This window comes from Muntiacus reevesi, chromosome 4, assembly GCF_963930625.1.
Source record: "Muntiacus reevesi chromosome 4, mMunRee1.1, whole genome shotgun sequence".
NCBI lineage: Eukaryota > Metazoa > Chordata > Mammalia > Artiodactyla > Cervidae > Muntiacus > Muntiacus reevesi.
In genome coordinates this window covers 32,928,447-32,954,973 of record NC_089252.1, presented here as the reverse complement: position 1 = coordinate 32,954,973, position 26,527 = coordinate 32,928,447, and the positions used below count along the sequence as shown (strand labels likewise).

The 26,527-nt window shown below is 41.3% G+C and overlaps 1 protein-coding gene and 1 non-coding gene across 2 annotated transcripts in view; one reads left to right on the top strand and one right to left on the bottom strand.

Annotated features, from left to right (window-relative positions):
- The first annotated feature begins 8,470 nt into the window (after positions 1–8,470).
- The window catches only part of MIB1 (MIB E3 ubiquitin protein ligase 1), a 98,455-nt gene continuing 80,398 nt past the window's right edge, over positions 8,471–26,527 (top strand). The window contains exons 1-2 of the mRNA XM_065932478.1: positions 8,471–8,913; positions 25,749–25,920. Of these exons, the coding sequence (XP_065788550.1) occupies positions 8,685–8,913; positions 25,749–25,920 (401 nt within the window). The 5' untranslated portion in view covers positions 8,471–8,684. The remainder of the gene's footprint in view (positions 8,914–25,748; positions 25,921–26,527) is intronic.
- TRNAG-CCC (transfer RNA glycine (anticodon CCC)) lies at positions 12,866–12,938 on the bottom strand. The gene has a single exon. It is a non-coding gene; the product is annotated as a tRNA-Gly (tRNA).

Here is a 26,527-nt window from a genome sequence, read left to right as displayed (position 1 = left end):
GTTTTATTGGTTGAAAGAATTTATTTGTCAAGTGAGGAATGTTTCCACCAGAAAATACCAAAAATATCTCCACTGAATTGGAGGTTGAGACAGACACTTGAACACTTGGGGTTTTTCAAGACTGAAGACAAAAGGAGAAGGGGACGACAGAGGATGAGATGGTTGGATGGCATCACCAACTCAATGGACATGAGTTTGAGAAAACTCCAGTAGATAGCAAAGGACAGGGAAACCTGGCATGCTGCAGTCCACGGGGTCACAAGGAGTCGGACACAACTTAGCCACTGAACAACAACAAATTGACAAGCACTGAAGAGGGTTACTGTGTTGACTGAGTCATGGGTTCCGATTACCAAGTGGAAATGGGATTCTTGCTACAGAAAAGGTTAAGAAAGAACTGCGCTTGGAATCAAGAGATTCTTTGAGGCATATTTCAAAATAGTACACATAAATTCTAGTAAAATTTAATGGTAGACTACATGCATTAGGGCTCTCCAGAGAAACAGAGCCAATAGGATGTATATATGTAAACACATACACGTAGCACAGTTCTCAGGGGTGTGGTGGGTCAAAGAATCTGCCTGTCAATGCAGGAGACGTGGGTTTGATCCCTGGATTGGGAAAATCCCCTGGAGAAGGAAATGGCAACCCACTCCAGTATTCCTGCCTGGAAAATCCCATGGACAGGGGAGCCTGGTGGGCTACAGTCCATGGATTTGCAAAGAGTTGGACATGACTGAGAGACTGAACACACACACACACACACACACACACACACACACATTTGTCTTCACATAGATAACATATACAAAAATATAAAAAATACTATTAATAGAGTTCAATTATGAGGAATTGCCTCAATGGATTATGGAGGCTGAGGAGCCCAGAGATCTTCAGGCAGCAAGCTGAAGAGTCAGGACAGTTAATGCGTTCAGTTTGAGTCCAAAGGCTTGAGAACTACGAAAGTTGATGATATGCATCAGGTCCAGTTTAAAAGTCCACAGACTCAAAACCCAAGAGAAGTTGATGTTTTGAGCTAAGTTCAAGGACCAGGAAAAAAAAAGACACAACAAATCAATGTCGCAGCTGAAGTAGTAAGGCAAAAGGAGTTCCCTCTTATTCAGACTTCGTATTCTATTTAGGTCTTCAATTGTTTATAAGAGACCCACTCACATTAGGGAGGGAAGTCTGCTTAACTCAGTCTACTGATTTAAAGGCTAGTTTTATCTGGACACACCTCATAGAGACAGCCAGAAAAATGTTTGTGCAAATTTCCTGGTCCCCTGTCAACAGTCAAACTGACACATAAAATTAATTATCACAGTAAAACGACCCACTAAGGACTGAGAGCAAAGTCCTTCAAAAATGAATACTTGAACCACCTGCCAGGTATGGGACTACAGTCAGCTGACTTGTTGGCAGAGGGAAAAGGAAATATGAACTGTGTAATGGAAAGAGGGGAGTTATAAACATCAACTATGGTCTTGTGACCAGTAACAGAAATGAGGACAGTAACAGCTATGCTTATTTTCATCCTTGCTTGTTGCATTAATTTCCAAGAGATGCCATAAGAAAGTATCACAAACTTGGTAGAATAAAACAACAGGAATTTATTCTTTCACAGTTCTGGAGGCTTGAAGTCCAAAATTAAGGTGTTGTCAGGGCTCTGCTCTCTGTTTGAAGGCAGTAGGGAAGAATCTTTGCTGGCTTCTCCCTGGTGGCTGGTAGCCTTTGATCTTCTTGTCTTACAGGGGCATCACTGCATTCAACCTCTGCGTTTCTTGTCACATGGTCTTCTTCCCCATACATCTGTGTGTCCACATCTTCTTTTCCTTCCTCTTGTAAGGACACCAGTCATTGGATTCAGGGCCCACTCTATTCCAGTATGACCTAATCTTAACTTGATTACATCTATGAACACTCTTTTTTTTAAATAAGCTTGTTTCACAGGTATCAGGGGTTATCTTTATGGGGGACATAATTAAGTTTGCAACACTTACATATGAAACCAATTATTTTCCTCCTTCTCACTTCCCAGATTAATTTTTTTAAATTGAAGTTTAATTGTTATGCAACATTATTATTAGTTTCAGGTGTACAACCTAGTGATTTGCTATTTGAGATAGTGCAATGTGTGCTAAGTTGCTTCAGTCATGTCTGATTCTTTGTGACCCTGTGGACTGTAGCCCTCCAGGCTCCTCTATCCATGGGATTCTCCAGGCAAAAATACTGGAGTGGGTTGCCATGCCCTTCTCCAGAGGATCTTCTCAACCCAGGGATCGAACCTAGGTCTCTTGATTCTCCTGCATTGGCAGTCACATTCTTTACTACTAGCGCCACCTGAGACCACATGGTGCAAAATGATCATCAAAATAAGTTAGTATCTGTCACCATCCAGTTCCAGTTTTCTTGTGATGAGCACTTTTGAGATCTACTCTCTTAACAATTTCAAATAAGCAACACGATATTTAAAATTTTTTTAAATTTTATTTAGTTATTTTTGGCTGTGCTGGGTCATTGTTGCTGCGTGTGGGCTCTCTCCTGTTGTGGTCTGAGGACTTTTCACTGAGGTGGCTTCTCTTGCTGAGGAGCACGGGATCTAGGGTGCACGAGGGCTTCAGCAGTTGTGACTCAAGAGCCCAGTTGCCCTGAGACATGTGGGATTCTCCCAGGCCAGCGATCAAACCCATGTTCCCTGCACTGGCAGGTGCACTCGTAACCACTGGACCACCAGTGAAGCCTGCAATATGGTATTAAGCCATAGTTGTTATGCTGTACATTACATCCCCATGACATTTATTTTATAACTGGAAGTATGTACCTTTGACCTTCTTTACTCAATACACCCACCCTCCAATCACTGTTTTTGGCAATCTCCAATTTATTTTCTGTAACTAGGAGAACTTGTTCTTCTTCTTCTTCTTTTTTTTTAAATTCCATATATAAGTGAGATCACATATTATTTGTCTTTCTGTTTATTTAACTTAGCATAATGTTCTCAAGGTCCATCCTTGTTGTTGCAAATGGCGAGATTTTATTCTTTTTATGGTTGAATACTATACCACTGTGTGTGTGTGTACACACATTTTCTTTATCCATTCCTCCATTAATTGACCTTGTGCTATGTTGTATTGCACAACTGCACAGACACGAGAGTGACTAGGCACAGCACATGTTGTATTGTTGGGTCTATGTGCTAAGCCGTGTCCGATTGTTTGTGACCCAGTGGACTTTAGCCCACCAGGTCCTTTGCTTATGGAATTCTCCAGGTAAGAATACTGCAGTGGGTTGCCATTTCCTCCTCCAGGGGATCTTCCTGACCCAGGGCTCAAACCCAAGTGTCTTATGTCTCCTGTCTCGGCAGGTGGATCCTTTATCACTAGCCCTACCTGGGAAGCGTTGGTGGTTGTCTGAGCCTTCTCTCTTTTCTCTTGGTCTGTCTAGGAAAATGTGAATTTCATTGGTGGTTGTTTACATTAAAATGTAGGTTACAGTTTATCTAGGAGGAACTGTGGCTGAACTGGAATTAATATCTCTCAGATACAAATATGGAAATAGATGGGAATTTGTGTCTTCTCTTCTTGGGGGGGAGAGAGAGAGAGACGGTGCAGGTATCTTCATGTTCAATAGAACAGTTGCATCCTGCGTGGCAGATGTGTGATATTACTTCTCTGCTACCTGCAAGTATTTAAGTACAGTAGAGTGAGAATAGTGCTGAGTACCCCAGAGGGTAGACTACTATTATTCGTGAGAGATCACTGATGAGAGAAGTCATTTTGGTTTCCTGCTTCTGAGATGGAGCTTACAGCAGCTTCTGGGTTCCTACTCAAGCAGTGCGGTTTCAGGGATTGCAACAGTAGAGTGTGTCTGTACAATGGTAGGTGGCTTTGGGCTCCCGGTCTCCTGCAGCTTCAGGGAGCATGGGCCCCTGACGTCCTGCAAAATAGTAGTCGTTTCAACACCAATAGCTTCAATGGCACAGTGGTCATGGGTCCTTGGTAACATTATTTTCTCTTCCAGTCCTGAGGGATAGTGTTCTCCAGTATTTTCTAATCTCATCTTGCTTCTGTATCCCTTTGAAAACTTTTGCAAACAATTGACTGCATTCATTAAATTCCATGTCTGAGTATTTAGCAAGTTTTGTGTTTTCCTAAGTGGACACTAGCTGATACCCTTTTCTTCTTGGGCACCCAACTAAGCTACATTTTTCCTCCCTTTAAATTACATGTGGCTGACTTCTAGGCGATGGTATATAACTGAGTGATATATGCTGTTTGGGTCCAAGACTTTTGAAAAGTGAGTATGCAACCCTCTCTACTTTTCCTCCACTTTCTTAAGTGCAACATAGATAACTTTAGGGGGTGGTGGAATAACAGAATAAGTCTCTGGATGGCCATGTGGAGGAAAGCATTAGGCTATTATATGAATGGAAAACAAAAAATTGTATTTGAACCTTTATGTGCTTTGGTGTCCATGATAGCAGATGGTGTTACTCTAGCTGATAAAGTTATTTTCCAAATATTATACATTTTTGCTGACTATAAATCAGCCACAAATGCATTCATAGTAGTAGAGTAGCAGGTGAATGGCAAAATTACTACATTTCTGGAGCAAGGATTTATTTAGTTTACCTTACTTATGGTTGGAATAAAAATTGTACTATTTTTGAATACCCTAAATGTTTCTGAACAAATGGGAAGATAAGCCTACATATGTGCAAAATGACTGGCATATTTGGAGATGTGCATATGTCCTAAACATGACAAATACATGTATGACACAGTGTTTTCCGAAGTGCGGTATGCCTACTTTGGAGACTAACTTAAACATCTAGGGATGCAGAAGATGATCCACTGGTGTGAAAGAAAGTATGAAAACTTTTCTATTTATTCAGTATCTTATCCTCTTGTAATGTCTATTGTTGAGTATGTTACATAACATGTAACATGCTACTACATATATGTTATACAGTAATAATTACACATATTGGAAGTATATGGTCAAAAATTTTGCACTGAAAAGAATGCATGAACAAAAATATTTAGAGATCACTGGCAAGCTTATTTAAGGGCCTTGAGTAGTCTTAGTGACATGATAGTGTTATAAATTCACAGTGTATTTAACAAGGTAATAGATGTATAGGAGAGTGTTTAATATATAGAAATTCATCTAGTATTACATGGGTTATAGCTTTTGCTTTTTTCTTAACTTTCTCTGAAATTCTGGATGAGTTACTTAATTAGTGCTGGTCTCATTTCTTCTTATCAAATATGGGGATTAGGTTAATTTGATTAATTGTGCTCAGTGGTACTCCAAAAGTTTTGATGAGTTTCTCTAGAGCAAAGGTAGGAGGCAGGGAGGCTACAGGAAGACTCTAGACAAGACTTCCAGCCTTGCTCTATTACGTCATCTAGGGTACTTAGCTCCCATTATAGGTCATACTACAGGGTAAGAACAGGAAGAAAGGAAAATCGCTGGGCTAGATCACTTCTTAATATCCATTTCCATTTTAAGGGCAAATAAAATTCAAAGCTATTATAACTAATCTCTGGTATTGAGAATAAATGCCTATCTAAATACTACATGATGTCCTCATAAGTATAAAACTCCTGGGTGAGATAAACACAATCAAACATATGGAAAGTCATTATCAATATATTGGACTTGATGTAAAATGCAAGGTTGTACTATTAAGTGTCTTAGCATCTCAGTTGGCTTTTTCTTGAGTTAGCTTACTTTACAAAGTCAACCACAGTATAACTTGTGCTGTGGCTATATTTTTTTCTAAAATCTTTTTATCAACTTATTAATGCATGTCATGTGATTAATTTAACTGGTTAAAAAAAAAAGAAGGAACCCAATAAAGATCCCAAGAGAGGAGAGTTGGCAGCGAGAGAATAGCACATTTAACACTTCCAGGATGAAAACGCTTTAAAATAGACTAGATATTAGGCTGGTCTATTTTGAACAAATACTTTAACTGTTAATTTTCTAAAATAAGCTCTGTTTGGTCTTTGGGATTCCATATGGTATTTTCCTGTTTTGAACATGAAAAAGTAAGAATATTTATTTCGCTACATTACTATTCATTGGTTATACTTTACATCTCATTATTTGATTCAGCTGGAGTACTCCTTGATCCCTTGACACTCAGGAAAAGTGACAGCAAGCCGACTTCACATCCGTGCTGGGCTGTGAACCACTTATTTTAAAACTCATACACCATAATGTCATTTAAGTAAAAGCAGCCAGAGACCACTCTTCAGTTCAGTTTAGTTCAGTTTCTCAGTTGTGTCTGACTCTTTGAGACCCCATGAATCGCAGCATGCAAGGCCTCCCTGTCCATCACAAACTCCCGGAGTTTACTCAAACTCATGTCCATCGAGCCGGTGATGCCATCCAGCCATCTCATCCTCTGTCATCCCCTTCTCCTCCTGCCCCTAATCCCTCCCAGCATCAGGGTCTTTTCCAATGAGTCAACTCTTCACATGAGGTGGCCAAAGTATTGGAGTTTCAGCTTCAACATCAGTCCTTCCAATGAACACCCAGGACTGATCTCCTTTAGGATGGACTGGTTGGATCTCCTTGCAGTCCAAGGGACTCTCAAGAGTCTTCTCCAACACCACAGTTCAAAAGCATCAATTCTTTGGTGCTTAGCTTTCTTCACAGTCCAACTCTCACATCCATACATGACCACTGAAAAAACCATAGCCTTGACTAGATGGACCTTTGTTGGCAAAGTAATGTCTCTGCTTTTTAATATGCTGTCCAGGTTGGTCATAACTTTCCTTCCAAGAAGTAAGCGTCTTTTTATTTCATGGCTGCAATCACCATCTGCAGTGATTTTGGAGCCCCCCAAAATAAAGTCAGCCACTGTTTCCCCATCTATTTCCCATGAAGTGATGGGACCAGATGCTATGATCTTACTTTTCTTAATGCTAAGCTTTAAGCCAACTTTTTCACTCTCCTCTTTCACTTTCATCAAGAGGCATTTTAGTTCCTCTTCACTTTCTGCCATAAGGGTGATATCATCTGCATATCTGAGGTTATTGATATTTCTCCCAGCAATCTTGATTCCAGCTTGTGCTTCTTCCAGCCCAGCGTCTCTCATGATGTACTCTATATAAGTTAAATAAGCAGGGTGACAATATACAGCCTTGATGTACTCCTTTTCCTATTTGGAACCAGTCTGTTGTTCTATGCCCAGTTCTAACTGTTGCTTCCTGACCTGCATACAGGTTTCTCAAGAGGCAGGTCAGACCACTCTTATAACCCTCTTATTTTGCTGTGTTTTGTGACTGGGGGCCGAATTATGTAACAGACAGGGGTTGTTACAATGGGTAAGGTGCTTGTAAACCCTTTCCAGGGACTTGTGCTGTTTGGGGTCTACTTACCCCTCTGACTCCGTATAAAGGTAAGACACACGTCATTCGGAACCATTCTGCTCAGTTTCGAAACACATCACTGATTACTCACGGTGGTCTGAAATGCTTTCAGTTTACATAAACAGAAATACAGGTCTCCCTTAATCTGTGTCATAATCTGCCCTATTCCTCGCCTCGTAAAAAGGAAGACTAAAATGTTATGTAATCCCAAATTCACACGTAGTACAATCAGGCCACGCTAGAACTTAATGAATTAAGACTGACCCAGAGAGACTCCGTTTCGGCAGCCCGGGCGGCATCCGGAGCCTCACTTCCTCCAGCCCCACCTCCAAGCTGTCCAGACGTGGTGCCCCGCCCCCTCCACTCACAGCCAATGGGACACGCCGCACCACCGGTCCGCCCCGACCACGGGGAGCCGCCCCTCCTTTGCCCCAGACAGGGGCGGGGCGTCTACCGCTCCCTGCTCCAGGCTGCGCGCACGCGCACTCTCATAGGGCCTGGGCGAGACGCTTAGGGCTGGGTTTTCTTCTCCTTCCTTCCCCCTCTAGTTGCGTGACTTTCTCAAAGCCGTACACCGCAGTGTTACTGAGGGTCCCTTTCCTAATCCCTCAAAGGACGTGCTGCTCCGGCCTTGGGTGCGCCAGTACCCGGATGTGGAGCCGCTCTCGCCCGGCGGGGACTCTGTGGCGGGGCGGAGCGCGGCGGCGTGCGCGGGGGCAGAGAGAAGGGGGCCCCTGGGCCCGGGCACTCGCCGGACGCCGGGAGGTACCATCACCGCCCACGGGGGAGGAGGCGGCGCCGGCGCTCGGGCGTCCACCCCGGGGCGAGGGCCCGGGGGAGAAGATAGGCCGGCAGTTAAGCCTGCTCCCCGCCGCCCGCGCCGTCTCCCCCGGGCGAGCCTCCCCCGGTCCCCTCCGCTCCCCGCGCTCACGGTCGGGGGAGAGCGTGGTTTCCTGGCGGCCGTCGCTGTAGCCCGGCCGGGGAGCCCGGAGGAAGCGGGGGAGTCCCCGCCCACGGCCCCCTCCCCTCTGCCCGCCCGCCGCTGCCGCCGCCGCCGCCTCAGCCTCCGAGCCGCTGCAGTCCGGCCTCCAGTCTGAGAGGGGGGCGCGGCGGCGGCGGCGACGGCTGGGGAGTGGCTGCGGGCTCGGCAGGGACCGCGCCGCCGCCCCCGTGAGTTATTCCCACGTCCCCCGGGGCTCGCTGCCGCCCCCGCCGGCGCCGAGAGTCCGGCCCGGGCCCAACTCCCTTACGGGCCCCCCGGCGGCGGCGGCGGCGGCGGAGCCCGCGGCTCGGGCCCCGATGAGTAACTCCAGGAACAACCGGGTGATGGTGGAAGGGGTCGGGGCCCGCGTAGTGCGCGGCCCGGACTGGAAGTGGGGGAAGCAGGACGGCGGCGAGGGCCATGTGGGCACGGTCCGGAGCTTCGAGAGCCCCGAGGAGGTGGTGGTGGTGTGGGACAACGGCACGGCCGCCAACTACCGCTGTTCCGGGGCCTACGATCTGCGCATCCTGGACAGCGCGCCCACGGGTAAGGGCGGCCTCCGGGGCCCGGGGCCTGCGCGTGGGGCCCGGGCGATGCGGGGTGGGCCGGGGGGCGTCGGGCGGCCTGGGCGAAGCCCCGCGGTCCAACGCCTCCCCCGCCGCGCCCGGCCGGAGGGAGCGGCTAGGGAAAGAGCCAGAGGGAATTTTAGGTTCCTTACCTGGTAAACACAAACTTCCAAGGAGAAAAGACCCCCCTGCTTCCCTTCCCTCCGCCCAGTCCCCAAGGGAAATGATGGCTGCACCAGTACAAGGATGCTTTCAAGCCTGGAAGGCACAAAGCGCCGGGAAGACAACAGACCCCTCCCCTCCTCCTCCGGGGAAGGGATCTGGAGAGGCCTGTCCAATAAAGCCATTGAAATTAATCAGCCGCCGAGTGATAAGTGTCTGAAGGGAGGCTTGCTTTGCCATATGGTGTTTCGTTGGCCGGTAACAATTGCCGTGGGGCCGTTGGTACCTCGGTTTTGTTGCGATTCCCCTTCCTCCTCTGACATGCAGTAAGACTTGGAGTTCAGTAGCTGAATGCCACTTCGTACCCTGTGGACTGCTTTTTCATCTTGTTTCGTTATGTATCTTTATAGCAATAGAAGGAAAAACAGTCTCAATATTGAACCCTTTCTTTGTGTTAAATACTCTCTCAAGTGAAAGATAGGCATAGGGCTCACCAGATATCTTTTAACATCTCAGTTCCTCTGTAAGGTTAAGGCAGGGACTTATCCTTTAACAAGACTCTGAGTCATTGTCCTCGATTCACTAAGTTTCAGGGAACTGTTGGTTACTGATTCTAGAATTTTTCTATAATGTGATCACCTGAAAGCTTGCTCTCAGAATAATTTAATCGTATTCATTTTCACGTAGATTTATCCTTGGGACCCTGTTCAGTAGGAAATAGTTTCAGATTTCATATTTGATAGTTTCCAGCATGCTTTAGCTATTTCTAAAGCTTTATGATTGAGTTTTGCGAAACCTAACAGATCCTGAAATGGGTACATAGTTATTGTTAGCCGCCAGTAGAAAGGAAATTAACACAAGGCAACTCAGTTATTGAATAGATAATGCCTAGAATTGTGTTTCTTAGCTGGTTGTTTAAATGTTGCAGAAGATTTATGTGCAGGGCCAAAAGAAGAGATTTCCCTGTAAAGAAAGGGACCACCAGTGTCTTCTTACAGAACACTCATTGCAAGCATATGTAAATATCAATGTATTGTAAATCTGCAACCCTTTTAAAACTGTTAAGAAACTACTGTTTTATTCTCTTCTGTACTTCTGCTTCTTAACTTAATAGTACCTATTATTGATTGTTAAACTGTGCTATGCTAAGTCGATGCAGTCGTGTCCCACTCTTTGCAACCCTGTGGACTGTATAGCCTGCCATGCGCCTGTGTCCTTGGGATTCTCCAGGCAAGAATACTGGAGCGGCTTGTCATGCTCTTCTCCAGGGGATCTTCCCCATCCAGGGATCGAACTTGCATCCCTTATGTCTCCTGCATTGGCAGGCAGGTTCTTTACCACTCGCGCCACCTGGGAAGCTCCTTAGTGATTGTTCCATGTTAGCGAATATAGATAGGTCTACCTTATTATTTCATAGCTGCATAATATTCCAGTGACTGTATGCAGTACTTTAAGTCCTTGAACATGTATATGCAGGTGTACGGAGCACTTCCGAAGTGGAATTGCCACATTAAAGGGTACATATGTGTAACATTTTGGTAGATGTTGACTAAATGCCCTGCAGAGACATTTTTACCAATTTGCCCTCCTAACAACACTGTATGGGGCATATTCTTGTTTCTGGACACTCTTAATTAAAATTTTATCCTGCTAGGGCAAGCTAAACTTTGACCACAACTCAACAATTTGAAGGCATCTTGGGATCTGTAATGATAGGTTTATGGGGAATTTTAAATATCTCTCCAGGGTAAAGGTAAAGTGTATCAAATCCTGTACTGCAGCAGGTTTTGAAGGGATATTCCTGTTCCCTGTATGTTTTATAGTATGGAATATATCTGTCCTATAAATAGTTATATTATGTAAAAACAGGTATTTTTCAGAGGTTTAAAAATCTTAGTTTACAAGATAATTTTACACATTATTTAATCCGTTGGTATGTATCAATTCATCTTGTTCATCGGATGCTGTTAGCAAACATTTTTAAAACCCCTATAGAAAATTAGTGTTAAGCAAATAAAACAAGAAAGTAAAGTTTCTTCAAGAAGAAAACGTCTGATATGTTAAAATGTAGAATAGTCCTGTTTACTGTTTGGGACAAGGTTTCTCGGTTTTGGCACTATTGCTGTTTGCAGCTGATTAGATAATTCTTTACTGGAGGGGGCTGCCCTGTGCACGCGCCTCTACCCACTGGTTGTAGACATGATAACCCAGAATATTTCAGATAGTGCCAGGTGCCTCCTAGGGAGCAGAATTGCCCCCAGTTGATACTCATTAGTTTGAGGATATGTGCTTATGTGGTAAAAGTATACCAAAAAGTAATAATAATTGCCAAACATTTCTTTCAGGTGTCATATGATAAGTTTGAATTTATGGCTAGGATAGTCAGGCTTTGAAAAGAGGAGCATTTAGTGTATATTTGAGTGATATAACTTCTGTCTTGTATCCAGATATACTTGGTTAATTTATAGTGAGTAAGAGGATTGTGGAAATACGTATGTTACTGAATTCGTTGGGAGTTAATTTTGGGAAGTGTGTAATCAAGTAGGTATAGTCAACATTTTATCATTTGGGTACTGACTTTATAGGATTGGGGAGAAATGTATTTTTACTCAGTGCTCGTTTTTTGGTCACTTGACCTCAGTGTTGTATTGTTACCAGAGAAAGACTGGAGAAGATAATTTGCATTGCCTATTAAGGTTCTTTCTACCCTCTTGAGTATGGATAGTAAAAGTTAGAAGTATAAATGATTAGGTTTATTTAAAATCAGCTTCTGGTATTGTTGGTCCAGGCTGCGTTGGGGTGGTTCTTTGTCCTTTTCTTCCACCCCTAGCAAAGAGTGCCTCTTTGGTCACACGTGGACCAACTCCTCAGACATCATTACTCAGTTGAAGGCCTAGAAGTGCTCACCCTGGAGAAAAAGTGAAGTCAATTAATAAGCCTCAGCATTTCCTTTCTGAGTCCCCTTATTTCTCTTCTGATCTGTTTCTAAAACTACAGGAGAAAAAAGTGTTATCCAGGGAGAGAGCCTTGGGAAAAAACAGGACTTGTGTGAACAGTGTTTGGGGAGTAGGATGCCAGACCTGGAAAGGATGAGATATTGTGAGATGGTTTTTGCCAAAGGCATCTGAAAGGAAAGCTTGATTTTCCTAAACAGCTATCTATTTTGAAGACTTAGGTAACATACCTTTTCCTTTTTTATCTTCATCTACTAAAGTGATGTTTTAAATGATGAAAGTCCATCTAGTTGTTTTTTTTTTTTCCATCTAGTTTTAATACTCCCTGTAGATTGCAACTTGATTGAACGAGGACCTCAAGAAATCAATTTGAAGTTCTCAGGAAATAGTTACCACTCTATCAGTACTTGTCAGAAAATAAACATGTGGGTCACCTGGGAACCTTTAAAAATGCAGATTCTGATTCACTAAGTGTGGAATTCAGCAAGAGTAGTTGAAAAGCTCCCAGGTGATGGAGATGATGCTGGCCCATGGACACGCTTACCTGGTCTTAGTTGTGGCATGTGCTTAGTTGCTCAGTCGTATCTCACTCTTTGCGACTCTGTGGACTGTGGCCCACCAGGCTCCTCTGTCCATGGGATTCTCCAGGCAAGATTAGTAGAGTGGGTTGCCATGCCCTCCTCCAGGTGATCTGTCCAACCCAGGGATCGAACCCAGGTCTCCTGGATGGCAGGCCGTTTCTTTATTAAGTCTGAGCCGCCAGGGAAGCCCTAGTTGTGGCATGTGAACTCTTGAATTGCGGCATGTGGGGTCTAGTTCCCTGATCAGGGATTGAACCTGGGCTCCCTGCATTGGGAGCACAGAGTCTTAACCACTGGACCACCAGGGAAATACCCTGTAATGCTGTCTTATTATATGGTGGTGATTTAGTTCCCGAGTTGTATCCAACTCTTGCAATGGACTGTGTAGCCTGCCAGACTCCCTGTGTCCATGAGATTTCCCTAGGCAAGAATACTGGAGTGGGTTGCCATTTCCTTCTCCAGGATCAAACCCAGGCCTCTTGCATTATAGGCAGATTCTTTACCAACGGAGCCACCAACCAAAGGCTTATCTCTGTGGTTAGATTAGATGTTCCTTTCTGGCTGTGTCTCTGGGTAGCCTCCCACAGGTTCCCTCCTCCTCCTCTAACTGCTGGACGGTGTGATTGCAGTGTACCCTATGCTCCTTTCTGCTGCCACAGGTATGCTGGTTGTGATTGGCTTTTGCATGAGATTATTAGTTGGAGGGGAAGGAGTATGTGTTTGTTCCTTGTATCTCCATTTTCTAGCAAAACCATAGCTCTGGATGAGTATTTTCTGAATAAATCGCCCTTTTCAAAGAGCTTTGAAGTCATTAGATGCGCAGTTGGATTTCAAACACAGATAAAGAGAAACTCAGGCTTGGAGAGATGAGAAACTTGTTCAGTCCCAAAGCTGGTGAATGGCAGATTATAAGGATGAAAACTCAGTGAATTCATTGCTTTCCCCCATCATTCTCTCTTCTGTTCATAGTAGTTCAGAAATGATCACCGTTTGTATTACTTTTCCTGAGGGAAAATTGACTAGAAAATTGAGATAAATTGTTCTAGTCTGTGATATGGTTGTTTGATTAACTTAGTGTAACACTATTGTTGGACATTAATGGTTTTTCTGTATGTGTGTCCCACATGTAACATGTAATCCAGCCCTATGGAACCCTCCTTTAAGCCTCTTACGTTTAAATAATCCTGTTTTTTCATTGTTTTCCCATTTTTAGAAGTGGTGGATTGGTGTGGTTTCCTGTCTGCTGACTGGACCCTGATTAATGCAGTGTGTTTACCTAACTCAGTCTTATGTTTCTATTTCATTTACCAGTCAAGTAAACATTTTTATTGAAATTTAGCTGGTAGTTTTCCACCTTTTCTGATCCTGATCATTCTTACAAACGAATTGGAAGGTGTTTTACTTTTATATTTTGAATAAATGAATCCAGAATCTACTGAATTTAAGATGAAATAAAAATGATTTTCTTTTATGGATGCAGATGTTAGAGTTTATTGGTGACACACATTGTTTCAGCATTAAAGACTACATAATGAGGGAAGTATCTCCAGATGTCAGTTTTCACCTTGCTTACTCTAGTTCCCTTTGGACTGCATTTATTTTCTTATTTCTTGTCAAACATCACCTTTACCTGGAGGGACAGATTAAATGGTATAATTAAAAAGTATATGTGTCTTCTAGGTAGCATACTGTTAGCAACCACTTTTCATTCTAGAAAAGGCGTGCAATTTGGGAATACTTACTCTTATTTTGTAGGGAAAAAAAGAAACTTATTTTTGATTTTGACTTTTAAGCACTTTATCTCAAGAGAATCAACATGTGGTTTTATACCAGTAAGATGTATTCTGCAAGTCTGAATGACTATGTCTTAGTGTGCCAGAAGTGAGCAACAGTGTTAGACCCTCAGCTGTCAAACTCCCACCCATCCTCACTACACCTTGTATTGTGTGTGTGATATGATTTTTTTTTTTTAGTGACCCACTGAGGGTGCTAGTATCAGCTGAGTAATGTATAATTACTAACCTAGTTTCATTCTTAGATTTTTAGAAAAAACAGTAAATATGAAAGTTTTAATGGAAGTCCATACCCTTTATTCAGAATGCTTGGGACTGAGTTTATAAACTTTTGGATTTTAGAGCTGTAATATGGTATTTGCCACAGAGTACATATCACCCACTTCCAGGTCCAGAGCAGCACCTGTCATATCAGATACCCCAGTATTTCTGCAGAAAGCGTATGAATAATTATACTATGGGAAAAACATCTGCTTCACTGAATAATGCTGAAGCCTTTGACTGTGTGGATCATGACAAACTGTGGAAAATTCTTAGAGATGGGAGTATCAGACCACCTTACCTGCCTCATGAGAAACCTGTATGTGGGTCAAGAAACAACAGTTAGAACCGTACATGGAACAATGGATTGGTTCAAAATTGGGAAAGGAGTACGTCAAGTCTATATATTTTCACCCTGCTTATTTAACTTATATGCAAAGTACATCATGCAGAATGCTGAGCTGGATGAATCACAAGCTGGAAATCAGGATTGCTGGGAGAAATTTCAACAGCCTCAGATATGCAGATGATATGACTCAAATGGCAGAAAGTGAAGAAGAACTAAAGAGCCTCTTGATGAGGTTGGAAGAGGAAAGTGAAAAAGTTGGCTTAAAACTTCAGCATTCAGGAAACTAAGATCATGGCATCTGGTCCCATCATTATGTGGCAGGTAGAAGGGGGAAACATGAAAACAGTGGCAGATTTTATTTTCTTGGGCTCCAAAATCACTGTGGATGGTGACTGCAGCCATGAGATTAAAAGATGCTCCTAGGAAGGAAAGCTATGACAAACCTAGAAAGCGTATTGAAAAGCAGACATCACTTTGCTGACAAAGGTCTTTGACTATGTGTCAAAGCTGCTGGTTTTCCCTGAATATTCATTGGAAGGACTGCTGCTGAAGCTGAAGCTCCAGTACCTTGGTCACCTGATGTGAAGAGCCGACTCATTAGAAAAGACCCTGATGTTGAGAAAGATTAAAGGCAGGAAGAGAAAGGGGACAGGGGATGAGATGGTTGGATGGCATCACTAATTCAATGAATGTGAATTTGAGCAAGCTCTGGAAGATGGTGAAGGACAGGGAAGCCTGGCATGCTGGAGTCCGTGGGGTCACAACGAGTCGGACACATCAAAGAGTGAGTGACCGAACAAAACAACAACATAGCATTTTGTTCATTCAGATCAGGATTTACCACTAAGTTTGCCGCTCATTTACAAAAAACTTGAGACTTTTGGGATTTTGGAATAGATAAGAGATTGTGGGCGTATCCCTTCCATTTCAAAGCACCATTCTTCTGTATTTCCTGGGTCCTGTACCTCACTTTGGAAACTGTTGTACTGAGTCACCAGACAAGAGCTTATGCATGTTAAGTAAGTGTCTGTAGGGAAATGGCTCTTCTAGAACATTCCTCATTCTCCTAAGCCCGTTTCTCTGCTCATATACTTTCATTTGTACCCATGGCCAGCTTAGCTTGCCCCCCCCCGCCCCCTTTTAAACTGGGATGTTTGCATTACAATAAACCACCTCCTCAGACTGAACTAGGAACACAGAAACAGTGTGATCTTTTCCCCATAGATAGCTCTGTGTAAATAGGTTCTTATGAAATAGTCTGGTATCTAAGTTACTTTTATAAGTTCATTTCTGAGGGAAAATGATCCTGAATTCTAAACAACTGGCTTTTAAATGAACTTGTAGAATACAACTAAGATAAGGTGGGATTTAAACTAATGGAGGAGATAATGGAACGTAGCAGGTAGTCCACTCACTCACTCCTGGCTTGGAGTGACTTTGGGAGCATATTTACTTTTGTAGATGCTTGCTGTGGTTAGGATTAGTTTATATTCTGTATGCATACTCATGATAAGAGTATATGGCTTTCTCCCAGGAGTGGGTTTATCGTCTTGATGATAATTTTGTTCCTAAAAAAGCAAGAAATGGGGTGGAAACTTCTGATATTAAAAAAAAAAAATCATTATTTGAACTCTGGGAGTTTTATATGGCTAGTAGTAGTAGTAATAAATCGTGAAAGCTTAAGATTGTAATGTTTTACATTATGGGGCCTTGCTTACCTCCCTTTCCCAGTCTCTCTCCGTGGAGTAGTGGAAAACGCGCTGGGTTAGTACAGAAGTTATGGTGTTTGTTCATTCTCTATTTCCTCATGTGGGCTTGTTAACTAGAGGGATGGACATTGACTGAACTCGCGTCGTGTCGGAAACTGTGCTAAGCTTTTTACATACTTTATCTCATTTAGTCCTCATAAAAGTGTTATTTGATAGCTTTCATTTTACTGATGAGAAAACAGGCTATGGGAAATGGACAAGTTTGCCCAAGATTTCATAAGTAATTGGTTGAGGTTGAGGTTCACATCCAGGCTTGTCAGTTTCCCCCCTTCCCCATACTTTATAACATTAATCTATTTAAACTTTAATTCTTCACCTGTCAAATGAAGTTGGAGTAGGTCAAGGTACATAGATTGTTTTTCTTCTAAAATGAAATAATGAAGTTTTATCTGTTAGGGAAAAAAGTGGATAAAGTTTTCATTTTTGTTTGATTTCATTAATTTTCTACTCTTGTGTAACAAGTGCTAAAAATAGCAAATATATTACTGAAATTGCTAGTTGTGTGCCTAGTTTGACACCTTGTTTCTTTTGTTTGAACTGTGTGAGGCATGATTGTTTTGCAAGCTTTTAATAAAGTAGAGTAGAAAAAATAGATGAGAGAATAACTTGTCCAACAGAAAAGATGAGAGAATCGTAGATTTTGAGTGAGACACTTTCAAAGACATCTCCTTAACTCAAAATAAGAGTTGGTTAGAAGTTGATGGTGTTTCACTCTACTACACTATTGAAATTAACTAATAAATAGATAATTTTTTCATTTTCTCAGGGGGCACTAGTGGTAAAGAACCTGCCTGCCAGTGTTGGAGACCTCAGTTACGAGAGTTCAGTTCCTGGATGGGGTAGATCCCCTGGAGATCTCCAGTGTTCTTGCCTGGAGAATCCCACGAACAGAGGAGCCTGGTGGGAGGAGTCCATGGGGTTGCAGAGTCAGGCACGACAGAAGTGACTTAGCATGCATGCAGATAATCTTTTCAGTTTTTAAAATGTATCTCTCTGAGATTTATTTGGTTATTAGAATGGGATTCAATAACTTTTGAGTATATAGTATGTTAAATGGGAAACACGATGCCCTAGATATGTAATTATTCTTCAGACAAAATCAGAGCTAAGTAAAGAAAAAAACCCAGATAGAGTCAAGAGCATAAGAAGCCAAGCTTTGTAATCAGACTCACATGGTTTGAATTTGAGCCCACTCAATTTCTTCATCTATAAATGAGGATAATAATGCTTACCTTTTAATATTGTTGGGAAGGTTATGTGATATATGTGAAGCACCTAGCTTGGTGTACTGATTTAAGTGGTAGTTAGTATTATTAATAATCTTATTTTCACTAATTTACTGTTTCTCAAGAGTAAGGAATGCGGAGTATACCAAGCAGCTGGCAGGTCACAGAGGCCTCACCCTCATTAGGAATTTTAATTACACTTCAGTCAATTTCTAAACAATAAGTACTTTGATAGTTCAGGGAGGATAAGATGCATGTTCTAGTTGGTTAACCCTCTTTAATTTCTGTAAACTTTTTGTCACACTGATTTGGGGTTAAAATTGAGTGAATCCATAAATCAGAAATAGGAATTCCTGGTTAGTTGAATGACATCAGCAAATAGTTACGCCACAATAGATAATTGTGTTCAAACACTGGTTGATAACTTGTAAATTACTTTTTATTGTTAGGTGAAATCTTTTAATTAGGGCAAAAAGGTAGTAGAGGGTTAACTAGGCACTGTACTAGTCTACTAGGAATGCTTATCTTTTATTTTAAAAGTTTATTATGTAGTATTTAAGGTATCCAGGTACATAAGTGATTAATAAATACCTTCACCCCTATCTAAAAGATAAAGCATTTCTGATTGTTTGAAACACTGTGTACTTCTTCCCAATTTCATTCCCTTCCTCTCCTAAAGTAACCACCATGTAGAAATTCTGCTATCACTATGTAGAAATTAGTAGTTCCTATGGATTTCTTTATATTTATGCTATGTTGTATATATCTGTAAACAATCAGCATTTTTGTATTCTTGTATAATTTTAAAATGGAACTTTATGATTGAAGAGTTCATCCATGTCGAATTGTGTGGCTCTTAAAGATTCATTTTAGATACTCCATTATATACCTAATATATGTCTGCACTCTCTTGCTAATGAACATTTATTTACTTTTGCTTCACATAATGAACTGCTCATAGAAACTTCTTTCAATCATCTTTTCTCTCTAGAAATTTAGCTTGAATAAATGCTTTGTGAATTTGAACTGTTTTCCTTGCCACTTTTAAGAACTTGTGGTTATTGATTCCAATTAGCATGTTTTACCGTTCTCATAAAATTAGCCAACAAAAAGACTTAAGCTATGTAGATTCTCTAAGTTACTGAATTTAGGCGAGATGTCATTAAATGTAGAGCAGATGGTCATTTAAGTATTAGAATGAGTCAAAAGCTAGCATCAGGTGGTTCATTTAGCAGTGGCAGATGTCTTCATGAAGCTTAGCAAAGGGAAAGAGCGTTACTCTCTAGGGTGATATGGTATTCTATAAGGAGAAAATGCACTAATGGGTTTAGTTAAGGAATTACATTTCAAGAAAGGGAAATTTTAAGGACTCACTCTGGCCAGGGCTGAGGAGGTTTTGAATGGAAGAGAACAGTTTTAGGTGAGAATGAATTGGGTGGATGAAGTAAGGGCAAACAAAACAGCTACCACAGTAAGAGGTCAATAAAATGTTGGCCTTGTTCATTTAAGGCTGTTTCTCCTTTTTAATGTTTTCTTTAAATATCAGCTTTTGTTTTAAAGTCAATTCATTGCATTCTCATTAAAAATTCTCTCCTGCTCATTTCGGTGTTGGGGCAGCTGCTTTGTTGACTTTCTCCAGTTCTCAGCATCGGTCTGTCTCACAGCTGTTCAGTAGCTTTGTTGGCATTCGAACTGTGGGAACCAAGAAAGGATTTGGATGTGCTTTTGTGTGCATTAATGGTTTTCCTGAAGTATTCTTAAAACCATGAATTGTAGGAGGGGTTTTGTTTTTAACCAGTTATCATTGTGTGTTTAAATGGTTCCATTTAAAGAAAGCGTGTACTCAGATTATGAGCTGATGAATGTTATTATTGTACTGTGTGGAAAATGCACTTAGAGATGAAAAATATGTAAATAGGGGACTAGCTGAAACCTGGACTTGTCTTTTTTTGGTCAGGTGGGGATACATTTTCCCTTTGCCTCTCATCAATCCACACTCCTTTGAAGAGCTGGACCAATAGTTTAGGATGTGCCTCTCAGAGTGTAGTGGGCCAGTTTGTTTAGTATGCTTGGCTTTTTGTGATGGTGTAGGAGACCTGTCTTAGACCTTGTTCAGAAATGTAACTCTTGTGTGGCCATTTACTGTTACTGCTCTTTGATATTATGAAGTTTTGGGTCCTGGTATTTTCCTTTGTTAAGACAGATTAAGGAGTGTACATGTTAGGTATGCGTTTATTTTCATAAGCATGGAATAACTAGGTTAGACTATGGGTTAAAAGAAGAAAACTTTGAGTTGTAGTTACGTACCACATTGCTAACGTAACAATTTGAAAGTTGGTTTCTATAAATCATTGGAGTTCCTCGTATTTTTATTTTCAGCTTTTATTTTAATTGTGAGGGACATATACCAGCATTTCTGATGCTTATACTGCATGTTAAATGTGCCTTCTTACCCAGCTGCTTCCTAGAATTAATATACGCTGAGTGTAGAAAATTTGAAAAACCACAAAGGGGAATGAGTCCCATCAAGCACATTTTGGGGGTTATCTTTCAAATTTTTCTATGTACATGTGTTATACATATAATGTAATTTATTTACCAAAGTGCTGTATTGTAATTCTTAGCAAACTACTTTATAAAATAATAATATTGTTTACCATCTCAGTAATGTTTCTTCTGCAATGTAGTTTAATAACCGCAGAGAATTTTCCTCTATGGATTACCCTAGTTCACACATAAATAGTCCCATATTTTCAGCATCAGTTATGTTAAATTTTTATTTACTACAAAAAATTTAGTATCATTGGGTGTACCTTTTTAAAATTTTGTAGGCGAGGTCAAAATCTTTTAGCGCATTTAAAACATTTTGCAGGTACCTTCTAGGTAGAGATTGTACCAATTTATGTTTCCCTCTCAACAGTATCCAGCTGACTGACTTTCTTGACACCATCTTCACATACACAGATGTGTTATTTGTAATGTGTGCTGATTCAGGAAGATAAAGTTGGTATCTCTTGTACTTTCTTTTTAAAGTTATGAAATTATAATAGACACTTCTCCAAAAAAGACATACAGATGGCTAATAAACACATGAAAAGATGCTCAACATTGCTCATTATTAGAGAAATGCAAATCAAACCACAATGAGGTATCATCTTACGCTGATCAGAATGGCCACCATCAAAAAGTCTACAAACAATAAATGCTGGAGAGGGTGTGGAGAAAAGGAACCCTTTTACACTGTTGGTGAGAATGCAAACTGGTAGAGCCAGAATGGAGAACAGTGTGAAGATTCCTTAAAAAACTGGAAATAGAACTGCCGTACGACCCAGCAATCCCATTGCTGGGCATACACACTGAGGAAACTAGAATTGAAAGAGACACATGTACCCCAGTGTACATTGCAGCACTGTTGACAGTAGCCAGGACACGGAAGCAACCTAGATGTCTGTTGGCAGATGAATGGATAAGGAAGTTGTGGCACATATACACAATGGACTGTTACTCAGCTATAAACAGGAATGCATGGGGCTGATTCAGTTCGAATGAGTGGATGAAACTGGAGCCTCATACAGAGTGAAGAAAGTCAGAGAAACACCAATACAGTATATTCATGCATATATATGGAATTTATAGAGACGGTAATGATGATCCTACATGCAAGGCAGCAAAAGAGACACCGATGTAAAGAACAGACTTTTGGACTCTGTGGGAGAAGGCACAATCATCATATGTGAGATGATTTGAGAGAATAGCATTGAAACATGTATGTTACCATATGTAAAATAGATGATCAGTGCAAGTTCGATGCATGAAGCAGGGCACTCAAAGCCGGTGCTCTGAGACAACCCAGAGGGATTGGGTTGGGGAGGGAGGTGGAAGGGGGCTTCAGGATGGGGGACACACGACACCTGTGGCTGGTTCATATCGATGTATGGCAAAAATCACAATATTGTAAAGTAATTATCTGCCAATTAAAATAATTGAAAAAAACCGAAAAGCGAAATAATTCAAAAGTGTACAGACAGCAAACAAATGTGGAAGTGCCCTCCTTCCTCATCTGTGCTGCCTCGACCGCTGTGTGCAGTTGGAAGGAGTGGCTTGGTTTCCTCCGTTTGTACACTTTCTGCATGGGTGTGCAGACATGGGTATGTGCATGACTTCTACATTTTGTGTCATGCTTAGACTTGACTCAGGATTATAAAAGATGCTGTTCAGCTATTTTTTCTAGCACTTTTATGGTTTTCTTTTTTCATATTTAGCTCATTATCCTTATTTTTGCTACACTGCCCTGCAGAGAACTATAATTTAACAAAGATTGTATCTTATTTTTAACTTGCATTGTTTTAGTTGCAATGGTTGTGTAACAAATACCCCAAAACTTTGCATCGTGGAAAATATTTGTATGCTCGAGGCTGAGCGGGGAATGGTTTGCCTCTGCTCCACCAGTGTCTGGGGCTTCAGTGAGAAGAGTCAGCAGTGGAGGGGCCGGCCCAGCCAGCCTTCCTTGGGCATGTCTTTCCACCTCTCTGTGGCTTCTCCGAATGGTCTCTGCTTTGTGGCAGCTTCAGGTAGCCAGACTTACTATGAAAGAGCTCGCGGGGCGGGGCGGGGCGGGGGCGGTGGGCGGGGCGGGGGCGGTGGGCGGGGCGGGGGCGGTGGGCGGGGCGGTGGGCGGGGCGGGGGCGGTGGGCGGCGTGAATCTCCAAAGGGGGAGAGAGAGACATGGACAGACAGATGGCACAGAAATCACACAGTGTCACTCTGACCGCCTTCTGTTAACCAAGGCACATGTCCCCTCTGGTTCATGGGGAGGAAAACAGACCTGCCTGTTGATGGTCACTTGTCATTCCTTGTCCTGTTGTCAGGGGAGCACTTGGGGTGGATATAGTCAGTGAGATTTTCTTCAGAAAATAATCTGCCACACCTTTCCTCCATTTTAAGTATACACTCAGTTTTCCAGGAATGTAACTGATATAAATCTTAAAGCAGGTGTATATCTGTATTTCAGTATTAAAATCAATGAATTAAAAAACTGCTCATAGTGTGATTTTTGCTGTTTCTTATTAAAAAGTGTGATTTTTATGAAAATTTAAAATTCACTTTAGTAGCCTTGCATCAGATATGACAGTTGTTCAAAGTCTTTTGTCTGTTGATAGGTTTTAGAATTTACCTTAAAATCTTAATGTGAGCCAGCATAATTTCTTTCTTAACTCTGTAGACTTTTGCTATTTGTGTTGAGAGATAATAATTACAAGAATATTTACAATATTATGTTTTCAAAATGAACACTTTAAGGAAAGGTTATATTTTGGTTTAAATAAAAATATAGCAGATTCTTAGTAATCCTTGTGATTAGCCAGATTATGGATTCCTTGCTACTTAGGGAATTAAAAAAAAAAACAAAACACCTCCTCATATGATTGAAAAACACCAAACAAATCCTTTTCTCTGTACTCACTTATACACCCCAAAAGAAAGAGTAGATGCACATTGCATTTGGCCTTCTGATTTATATCCTAAAAACACTAAAGCATGCAGTACCAGTGAATGCTGGTAGTTCTGAGTTGTGCAGCCATAAACTTGGTTTTTAATTTTAGTTTACAGTCTGTTAAGCTGGAGCCTAATCTCCTTTGGGCCTGTGGCAGATGATCACTTCCATGATTGATGCAGTCAGAATTAATTAGCCGTAGGCTAGGATGGGAAAGGCTGGATGAGCTACCCTGGAGTAGGCCTGTCTCGAATGGCAGGTGTGTCCTCTGTTGCAATCCTGGAGTGAACACAATGAAAAGAACCCAGGGGATAGGTCAGGGAAGCTATAAGCTTTGGGGAAAAACCAGAGATAAAATAGTAATTAGTGAATGGAGAGGGCGGGTAATTTGCTAAAATGAAGGTCACCCACACATGAATTGATTGATTATTCTCCATATGTAGTCTCTGGGAAATTGAGAAATTTGTTCTTTAATTTTTGTATAAAGTGTTGCTGAATTTGCCAAGGATATATGACAGCTTTGATCGCTAAGTTAGAAATGGTTAGAAATGGTTGACAAGCACATTTAATATAGCTACATTAAGGTTAAGTGCAGTCTAACTCCTTACATTTGCCTTTTTGCTCTAATGCCTTTCAAAGCATGTTTACCCCTGTTATACCACTTCAGCTTCACAATGTCTCTTTCCATATTGTCTTGGTCTGCTTGGGCTGCCATCACGATCTACCACAGACTGGGGGGACTGGGGGATTTGTAAAGAACAGGAATTGATTTCTCAGAGACTAGGTAGTCCGAGTCCAGAGTGGTGATGGCTAGTTCGGTTCCCTGGTGAGGGCTCATTCCTTCCAGTGTTCGTTTCTCCCCACCCCATCCCTCCCTCCCTTTTACATCTTAACTGTCTCAGCTTAGGCACTTAATTTAGAATCTGGTTACCATCCTCATAGAGATTTTAAACTTGGATATAGATATGAGTTAAATAGGGTTTTTCTCTTTTCCGGGAAGTAGCAATAGTGTATTAGTTCTTGTTTAGTTACAGAAGTGCTACTTTTTTTTTTTTTTCTTTTTAAGAAGTGCTACTTTTATAGTTCTTGCATATTCTGCACATTCTCATTTTATTCTTAGAACATACCTTTCCTTTAAAGATCATGTCACTTCCTCCGAAGGGGATGAGGTTCTGAGAACTAATAGGACTCATTTTTTGTTTAATTATTGGAAAATCTCTAAATTTATACAAAACAGTATAATGAGTCCCTGTGTTGACTGTTACCCAACTTCAAATGAGCAGTCTTGTTTCATCTCAACTCACTGTACTTCCCCTCCCTCTCCACTGTGTATTTTGAAATAAATACTGTAGTTTTACATGTAAATATTTTAGTTAAAATGACTTTTGTGGACACAGATAAAGCTATTGACAGAGCCAGAATTTGATGTAGGAGTGTGCCATCATCGAGCGTGACCATTCAGCATGTCATGAAATAGTGACACTGATGTTCACAGGCCACACATTGTTTAAAAAACCCCTAGTTTTAATTTACTTGGACAAGTGGTCTTAATGTAACAGAATAATAAAGGAGCATTATTTCCTCGTCTTATTACCGTACGGTGCCAGTTTTTTCGTTAATTTGTAGTGGTATTTTTGGTGGAGATTGTTTTACCAAGTGCTTGTTTTATTTTTCTCGTGTTTATTACTTCTTTTTCCTTAAGGAAAAAAAAAAAAACACCACCCCACAACAAACTCAGCTGTATTATTTCCCATTAAACTGGGAAGCAAAAAGTTATCAATACCTAGGGATAAAAGCTTAAGTTAATTGACAGCTTGTTTCTGATATTATGAGGATAAAACTGTCTTCTTCTTTGGAATTATTTACCTGGAGAATAGGTTCATGTTCCTCAAAAAGTGTTTTTAGTCTGAAACATCTCCTTGATGATAAAGTATTCTTCCTTCTCTCTCTGGATTGAACCTGCATTTCAGGTTTGGATGAGAGCAAGGAAAGTGCTACTGAGAAGTGTTCTTACTAATGAAAAAAGAAGGAATAGGAAAGATTTAGTCTGTAATTTGTACTCTAGAATATTTGCTGTCTGTTATCTTGAAACTGTATGTGGTTCATTTGAAATACTGTTTCTTGCTTTACTGAGCTATTTTGTAAAATGTTGTGTTCCTATTTTTTCCCTCGGAATACTGTTAAACAGTACTGGAAATTAACGTCAGCATGGCATCTCTGCTTTAACAGGCATCAAGCACGATGGAACCATGTGTGATACCTGCCGCCAGCAGCCGATCATTGGCATTCGGTGGAAGTGTGCGGAGTGTACAAATTATGACTTGTGCACCGTTTGTTATCATGGAGATAAACATCATTTAAGGCATCGCTTTTATAGAATTACCACACCAGGGAGTGAGCGGTATGGGAATCAATTTTTTTTTTTCCAATTGCAATTCTTTGTATCTGTTACATTTTTTGTACCATTCAGCCTTAAACATAGGATTAGGAAATAGCTTCTGACAGCTGGTTTAGTGGGAAGTAGCAGATACCAGGCTAGATGAGGACCAGGGCCACCACATCACGAGAAGAGAGCTAGTGCAGACTAGCTATGTGTGTTTTCCAGGATAATCACATCACGAGAAGAGAGCTAGTGCAGGAGCTGTGTGTGTTTTCCAGGATAATCAGGGCTGTTTGTTCTCTCGTATGGAGACCTGGCCCTGCTCAGTGTTTGGATGTGTGAGGGTGGCCCAAGGAAGGCTGATGGTTTTCTCGTGTGCATTCTGTCCTGTGAACACTAGGTCACAGTTATGGAATCAAGAGACATTTATTCAGACTATAGAGCATTAAGACTGTACTTGGGTAAGTCTGAAGATAAATAGGGCATGTTATTCTTAAGCAGTTTACAGGTTAAGGGATTATTTGTCAGCAGTGATTATCATGTCATGTTTCAGACTGTATATAGAGATACGTAAAAAGTGTCTTAGGACCAAAGAGAGGAGTGTTGAGTGTGAGTCAGTGCAGAGTTT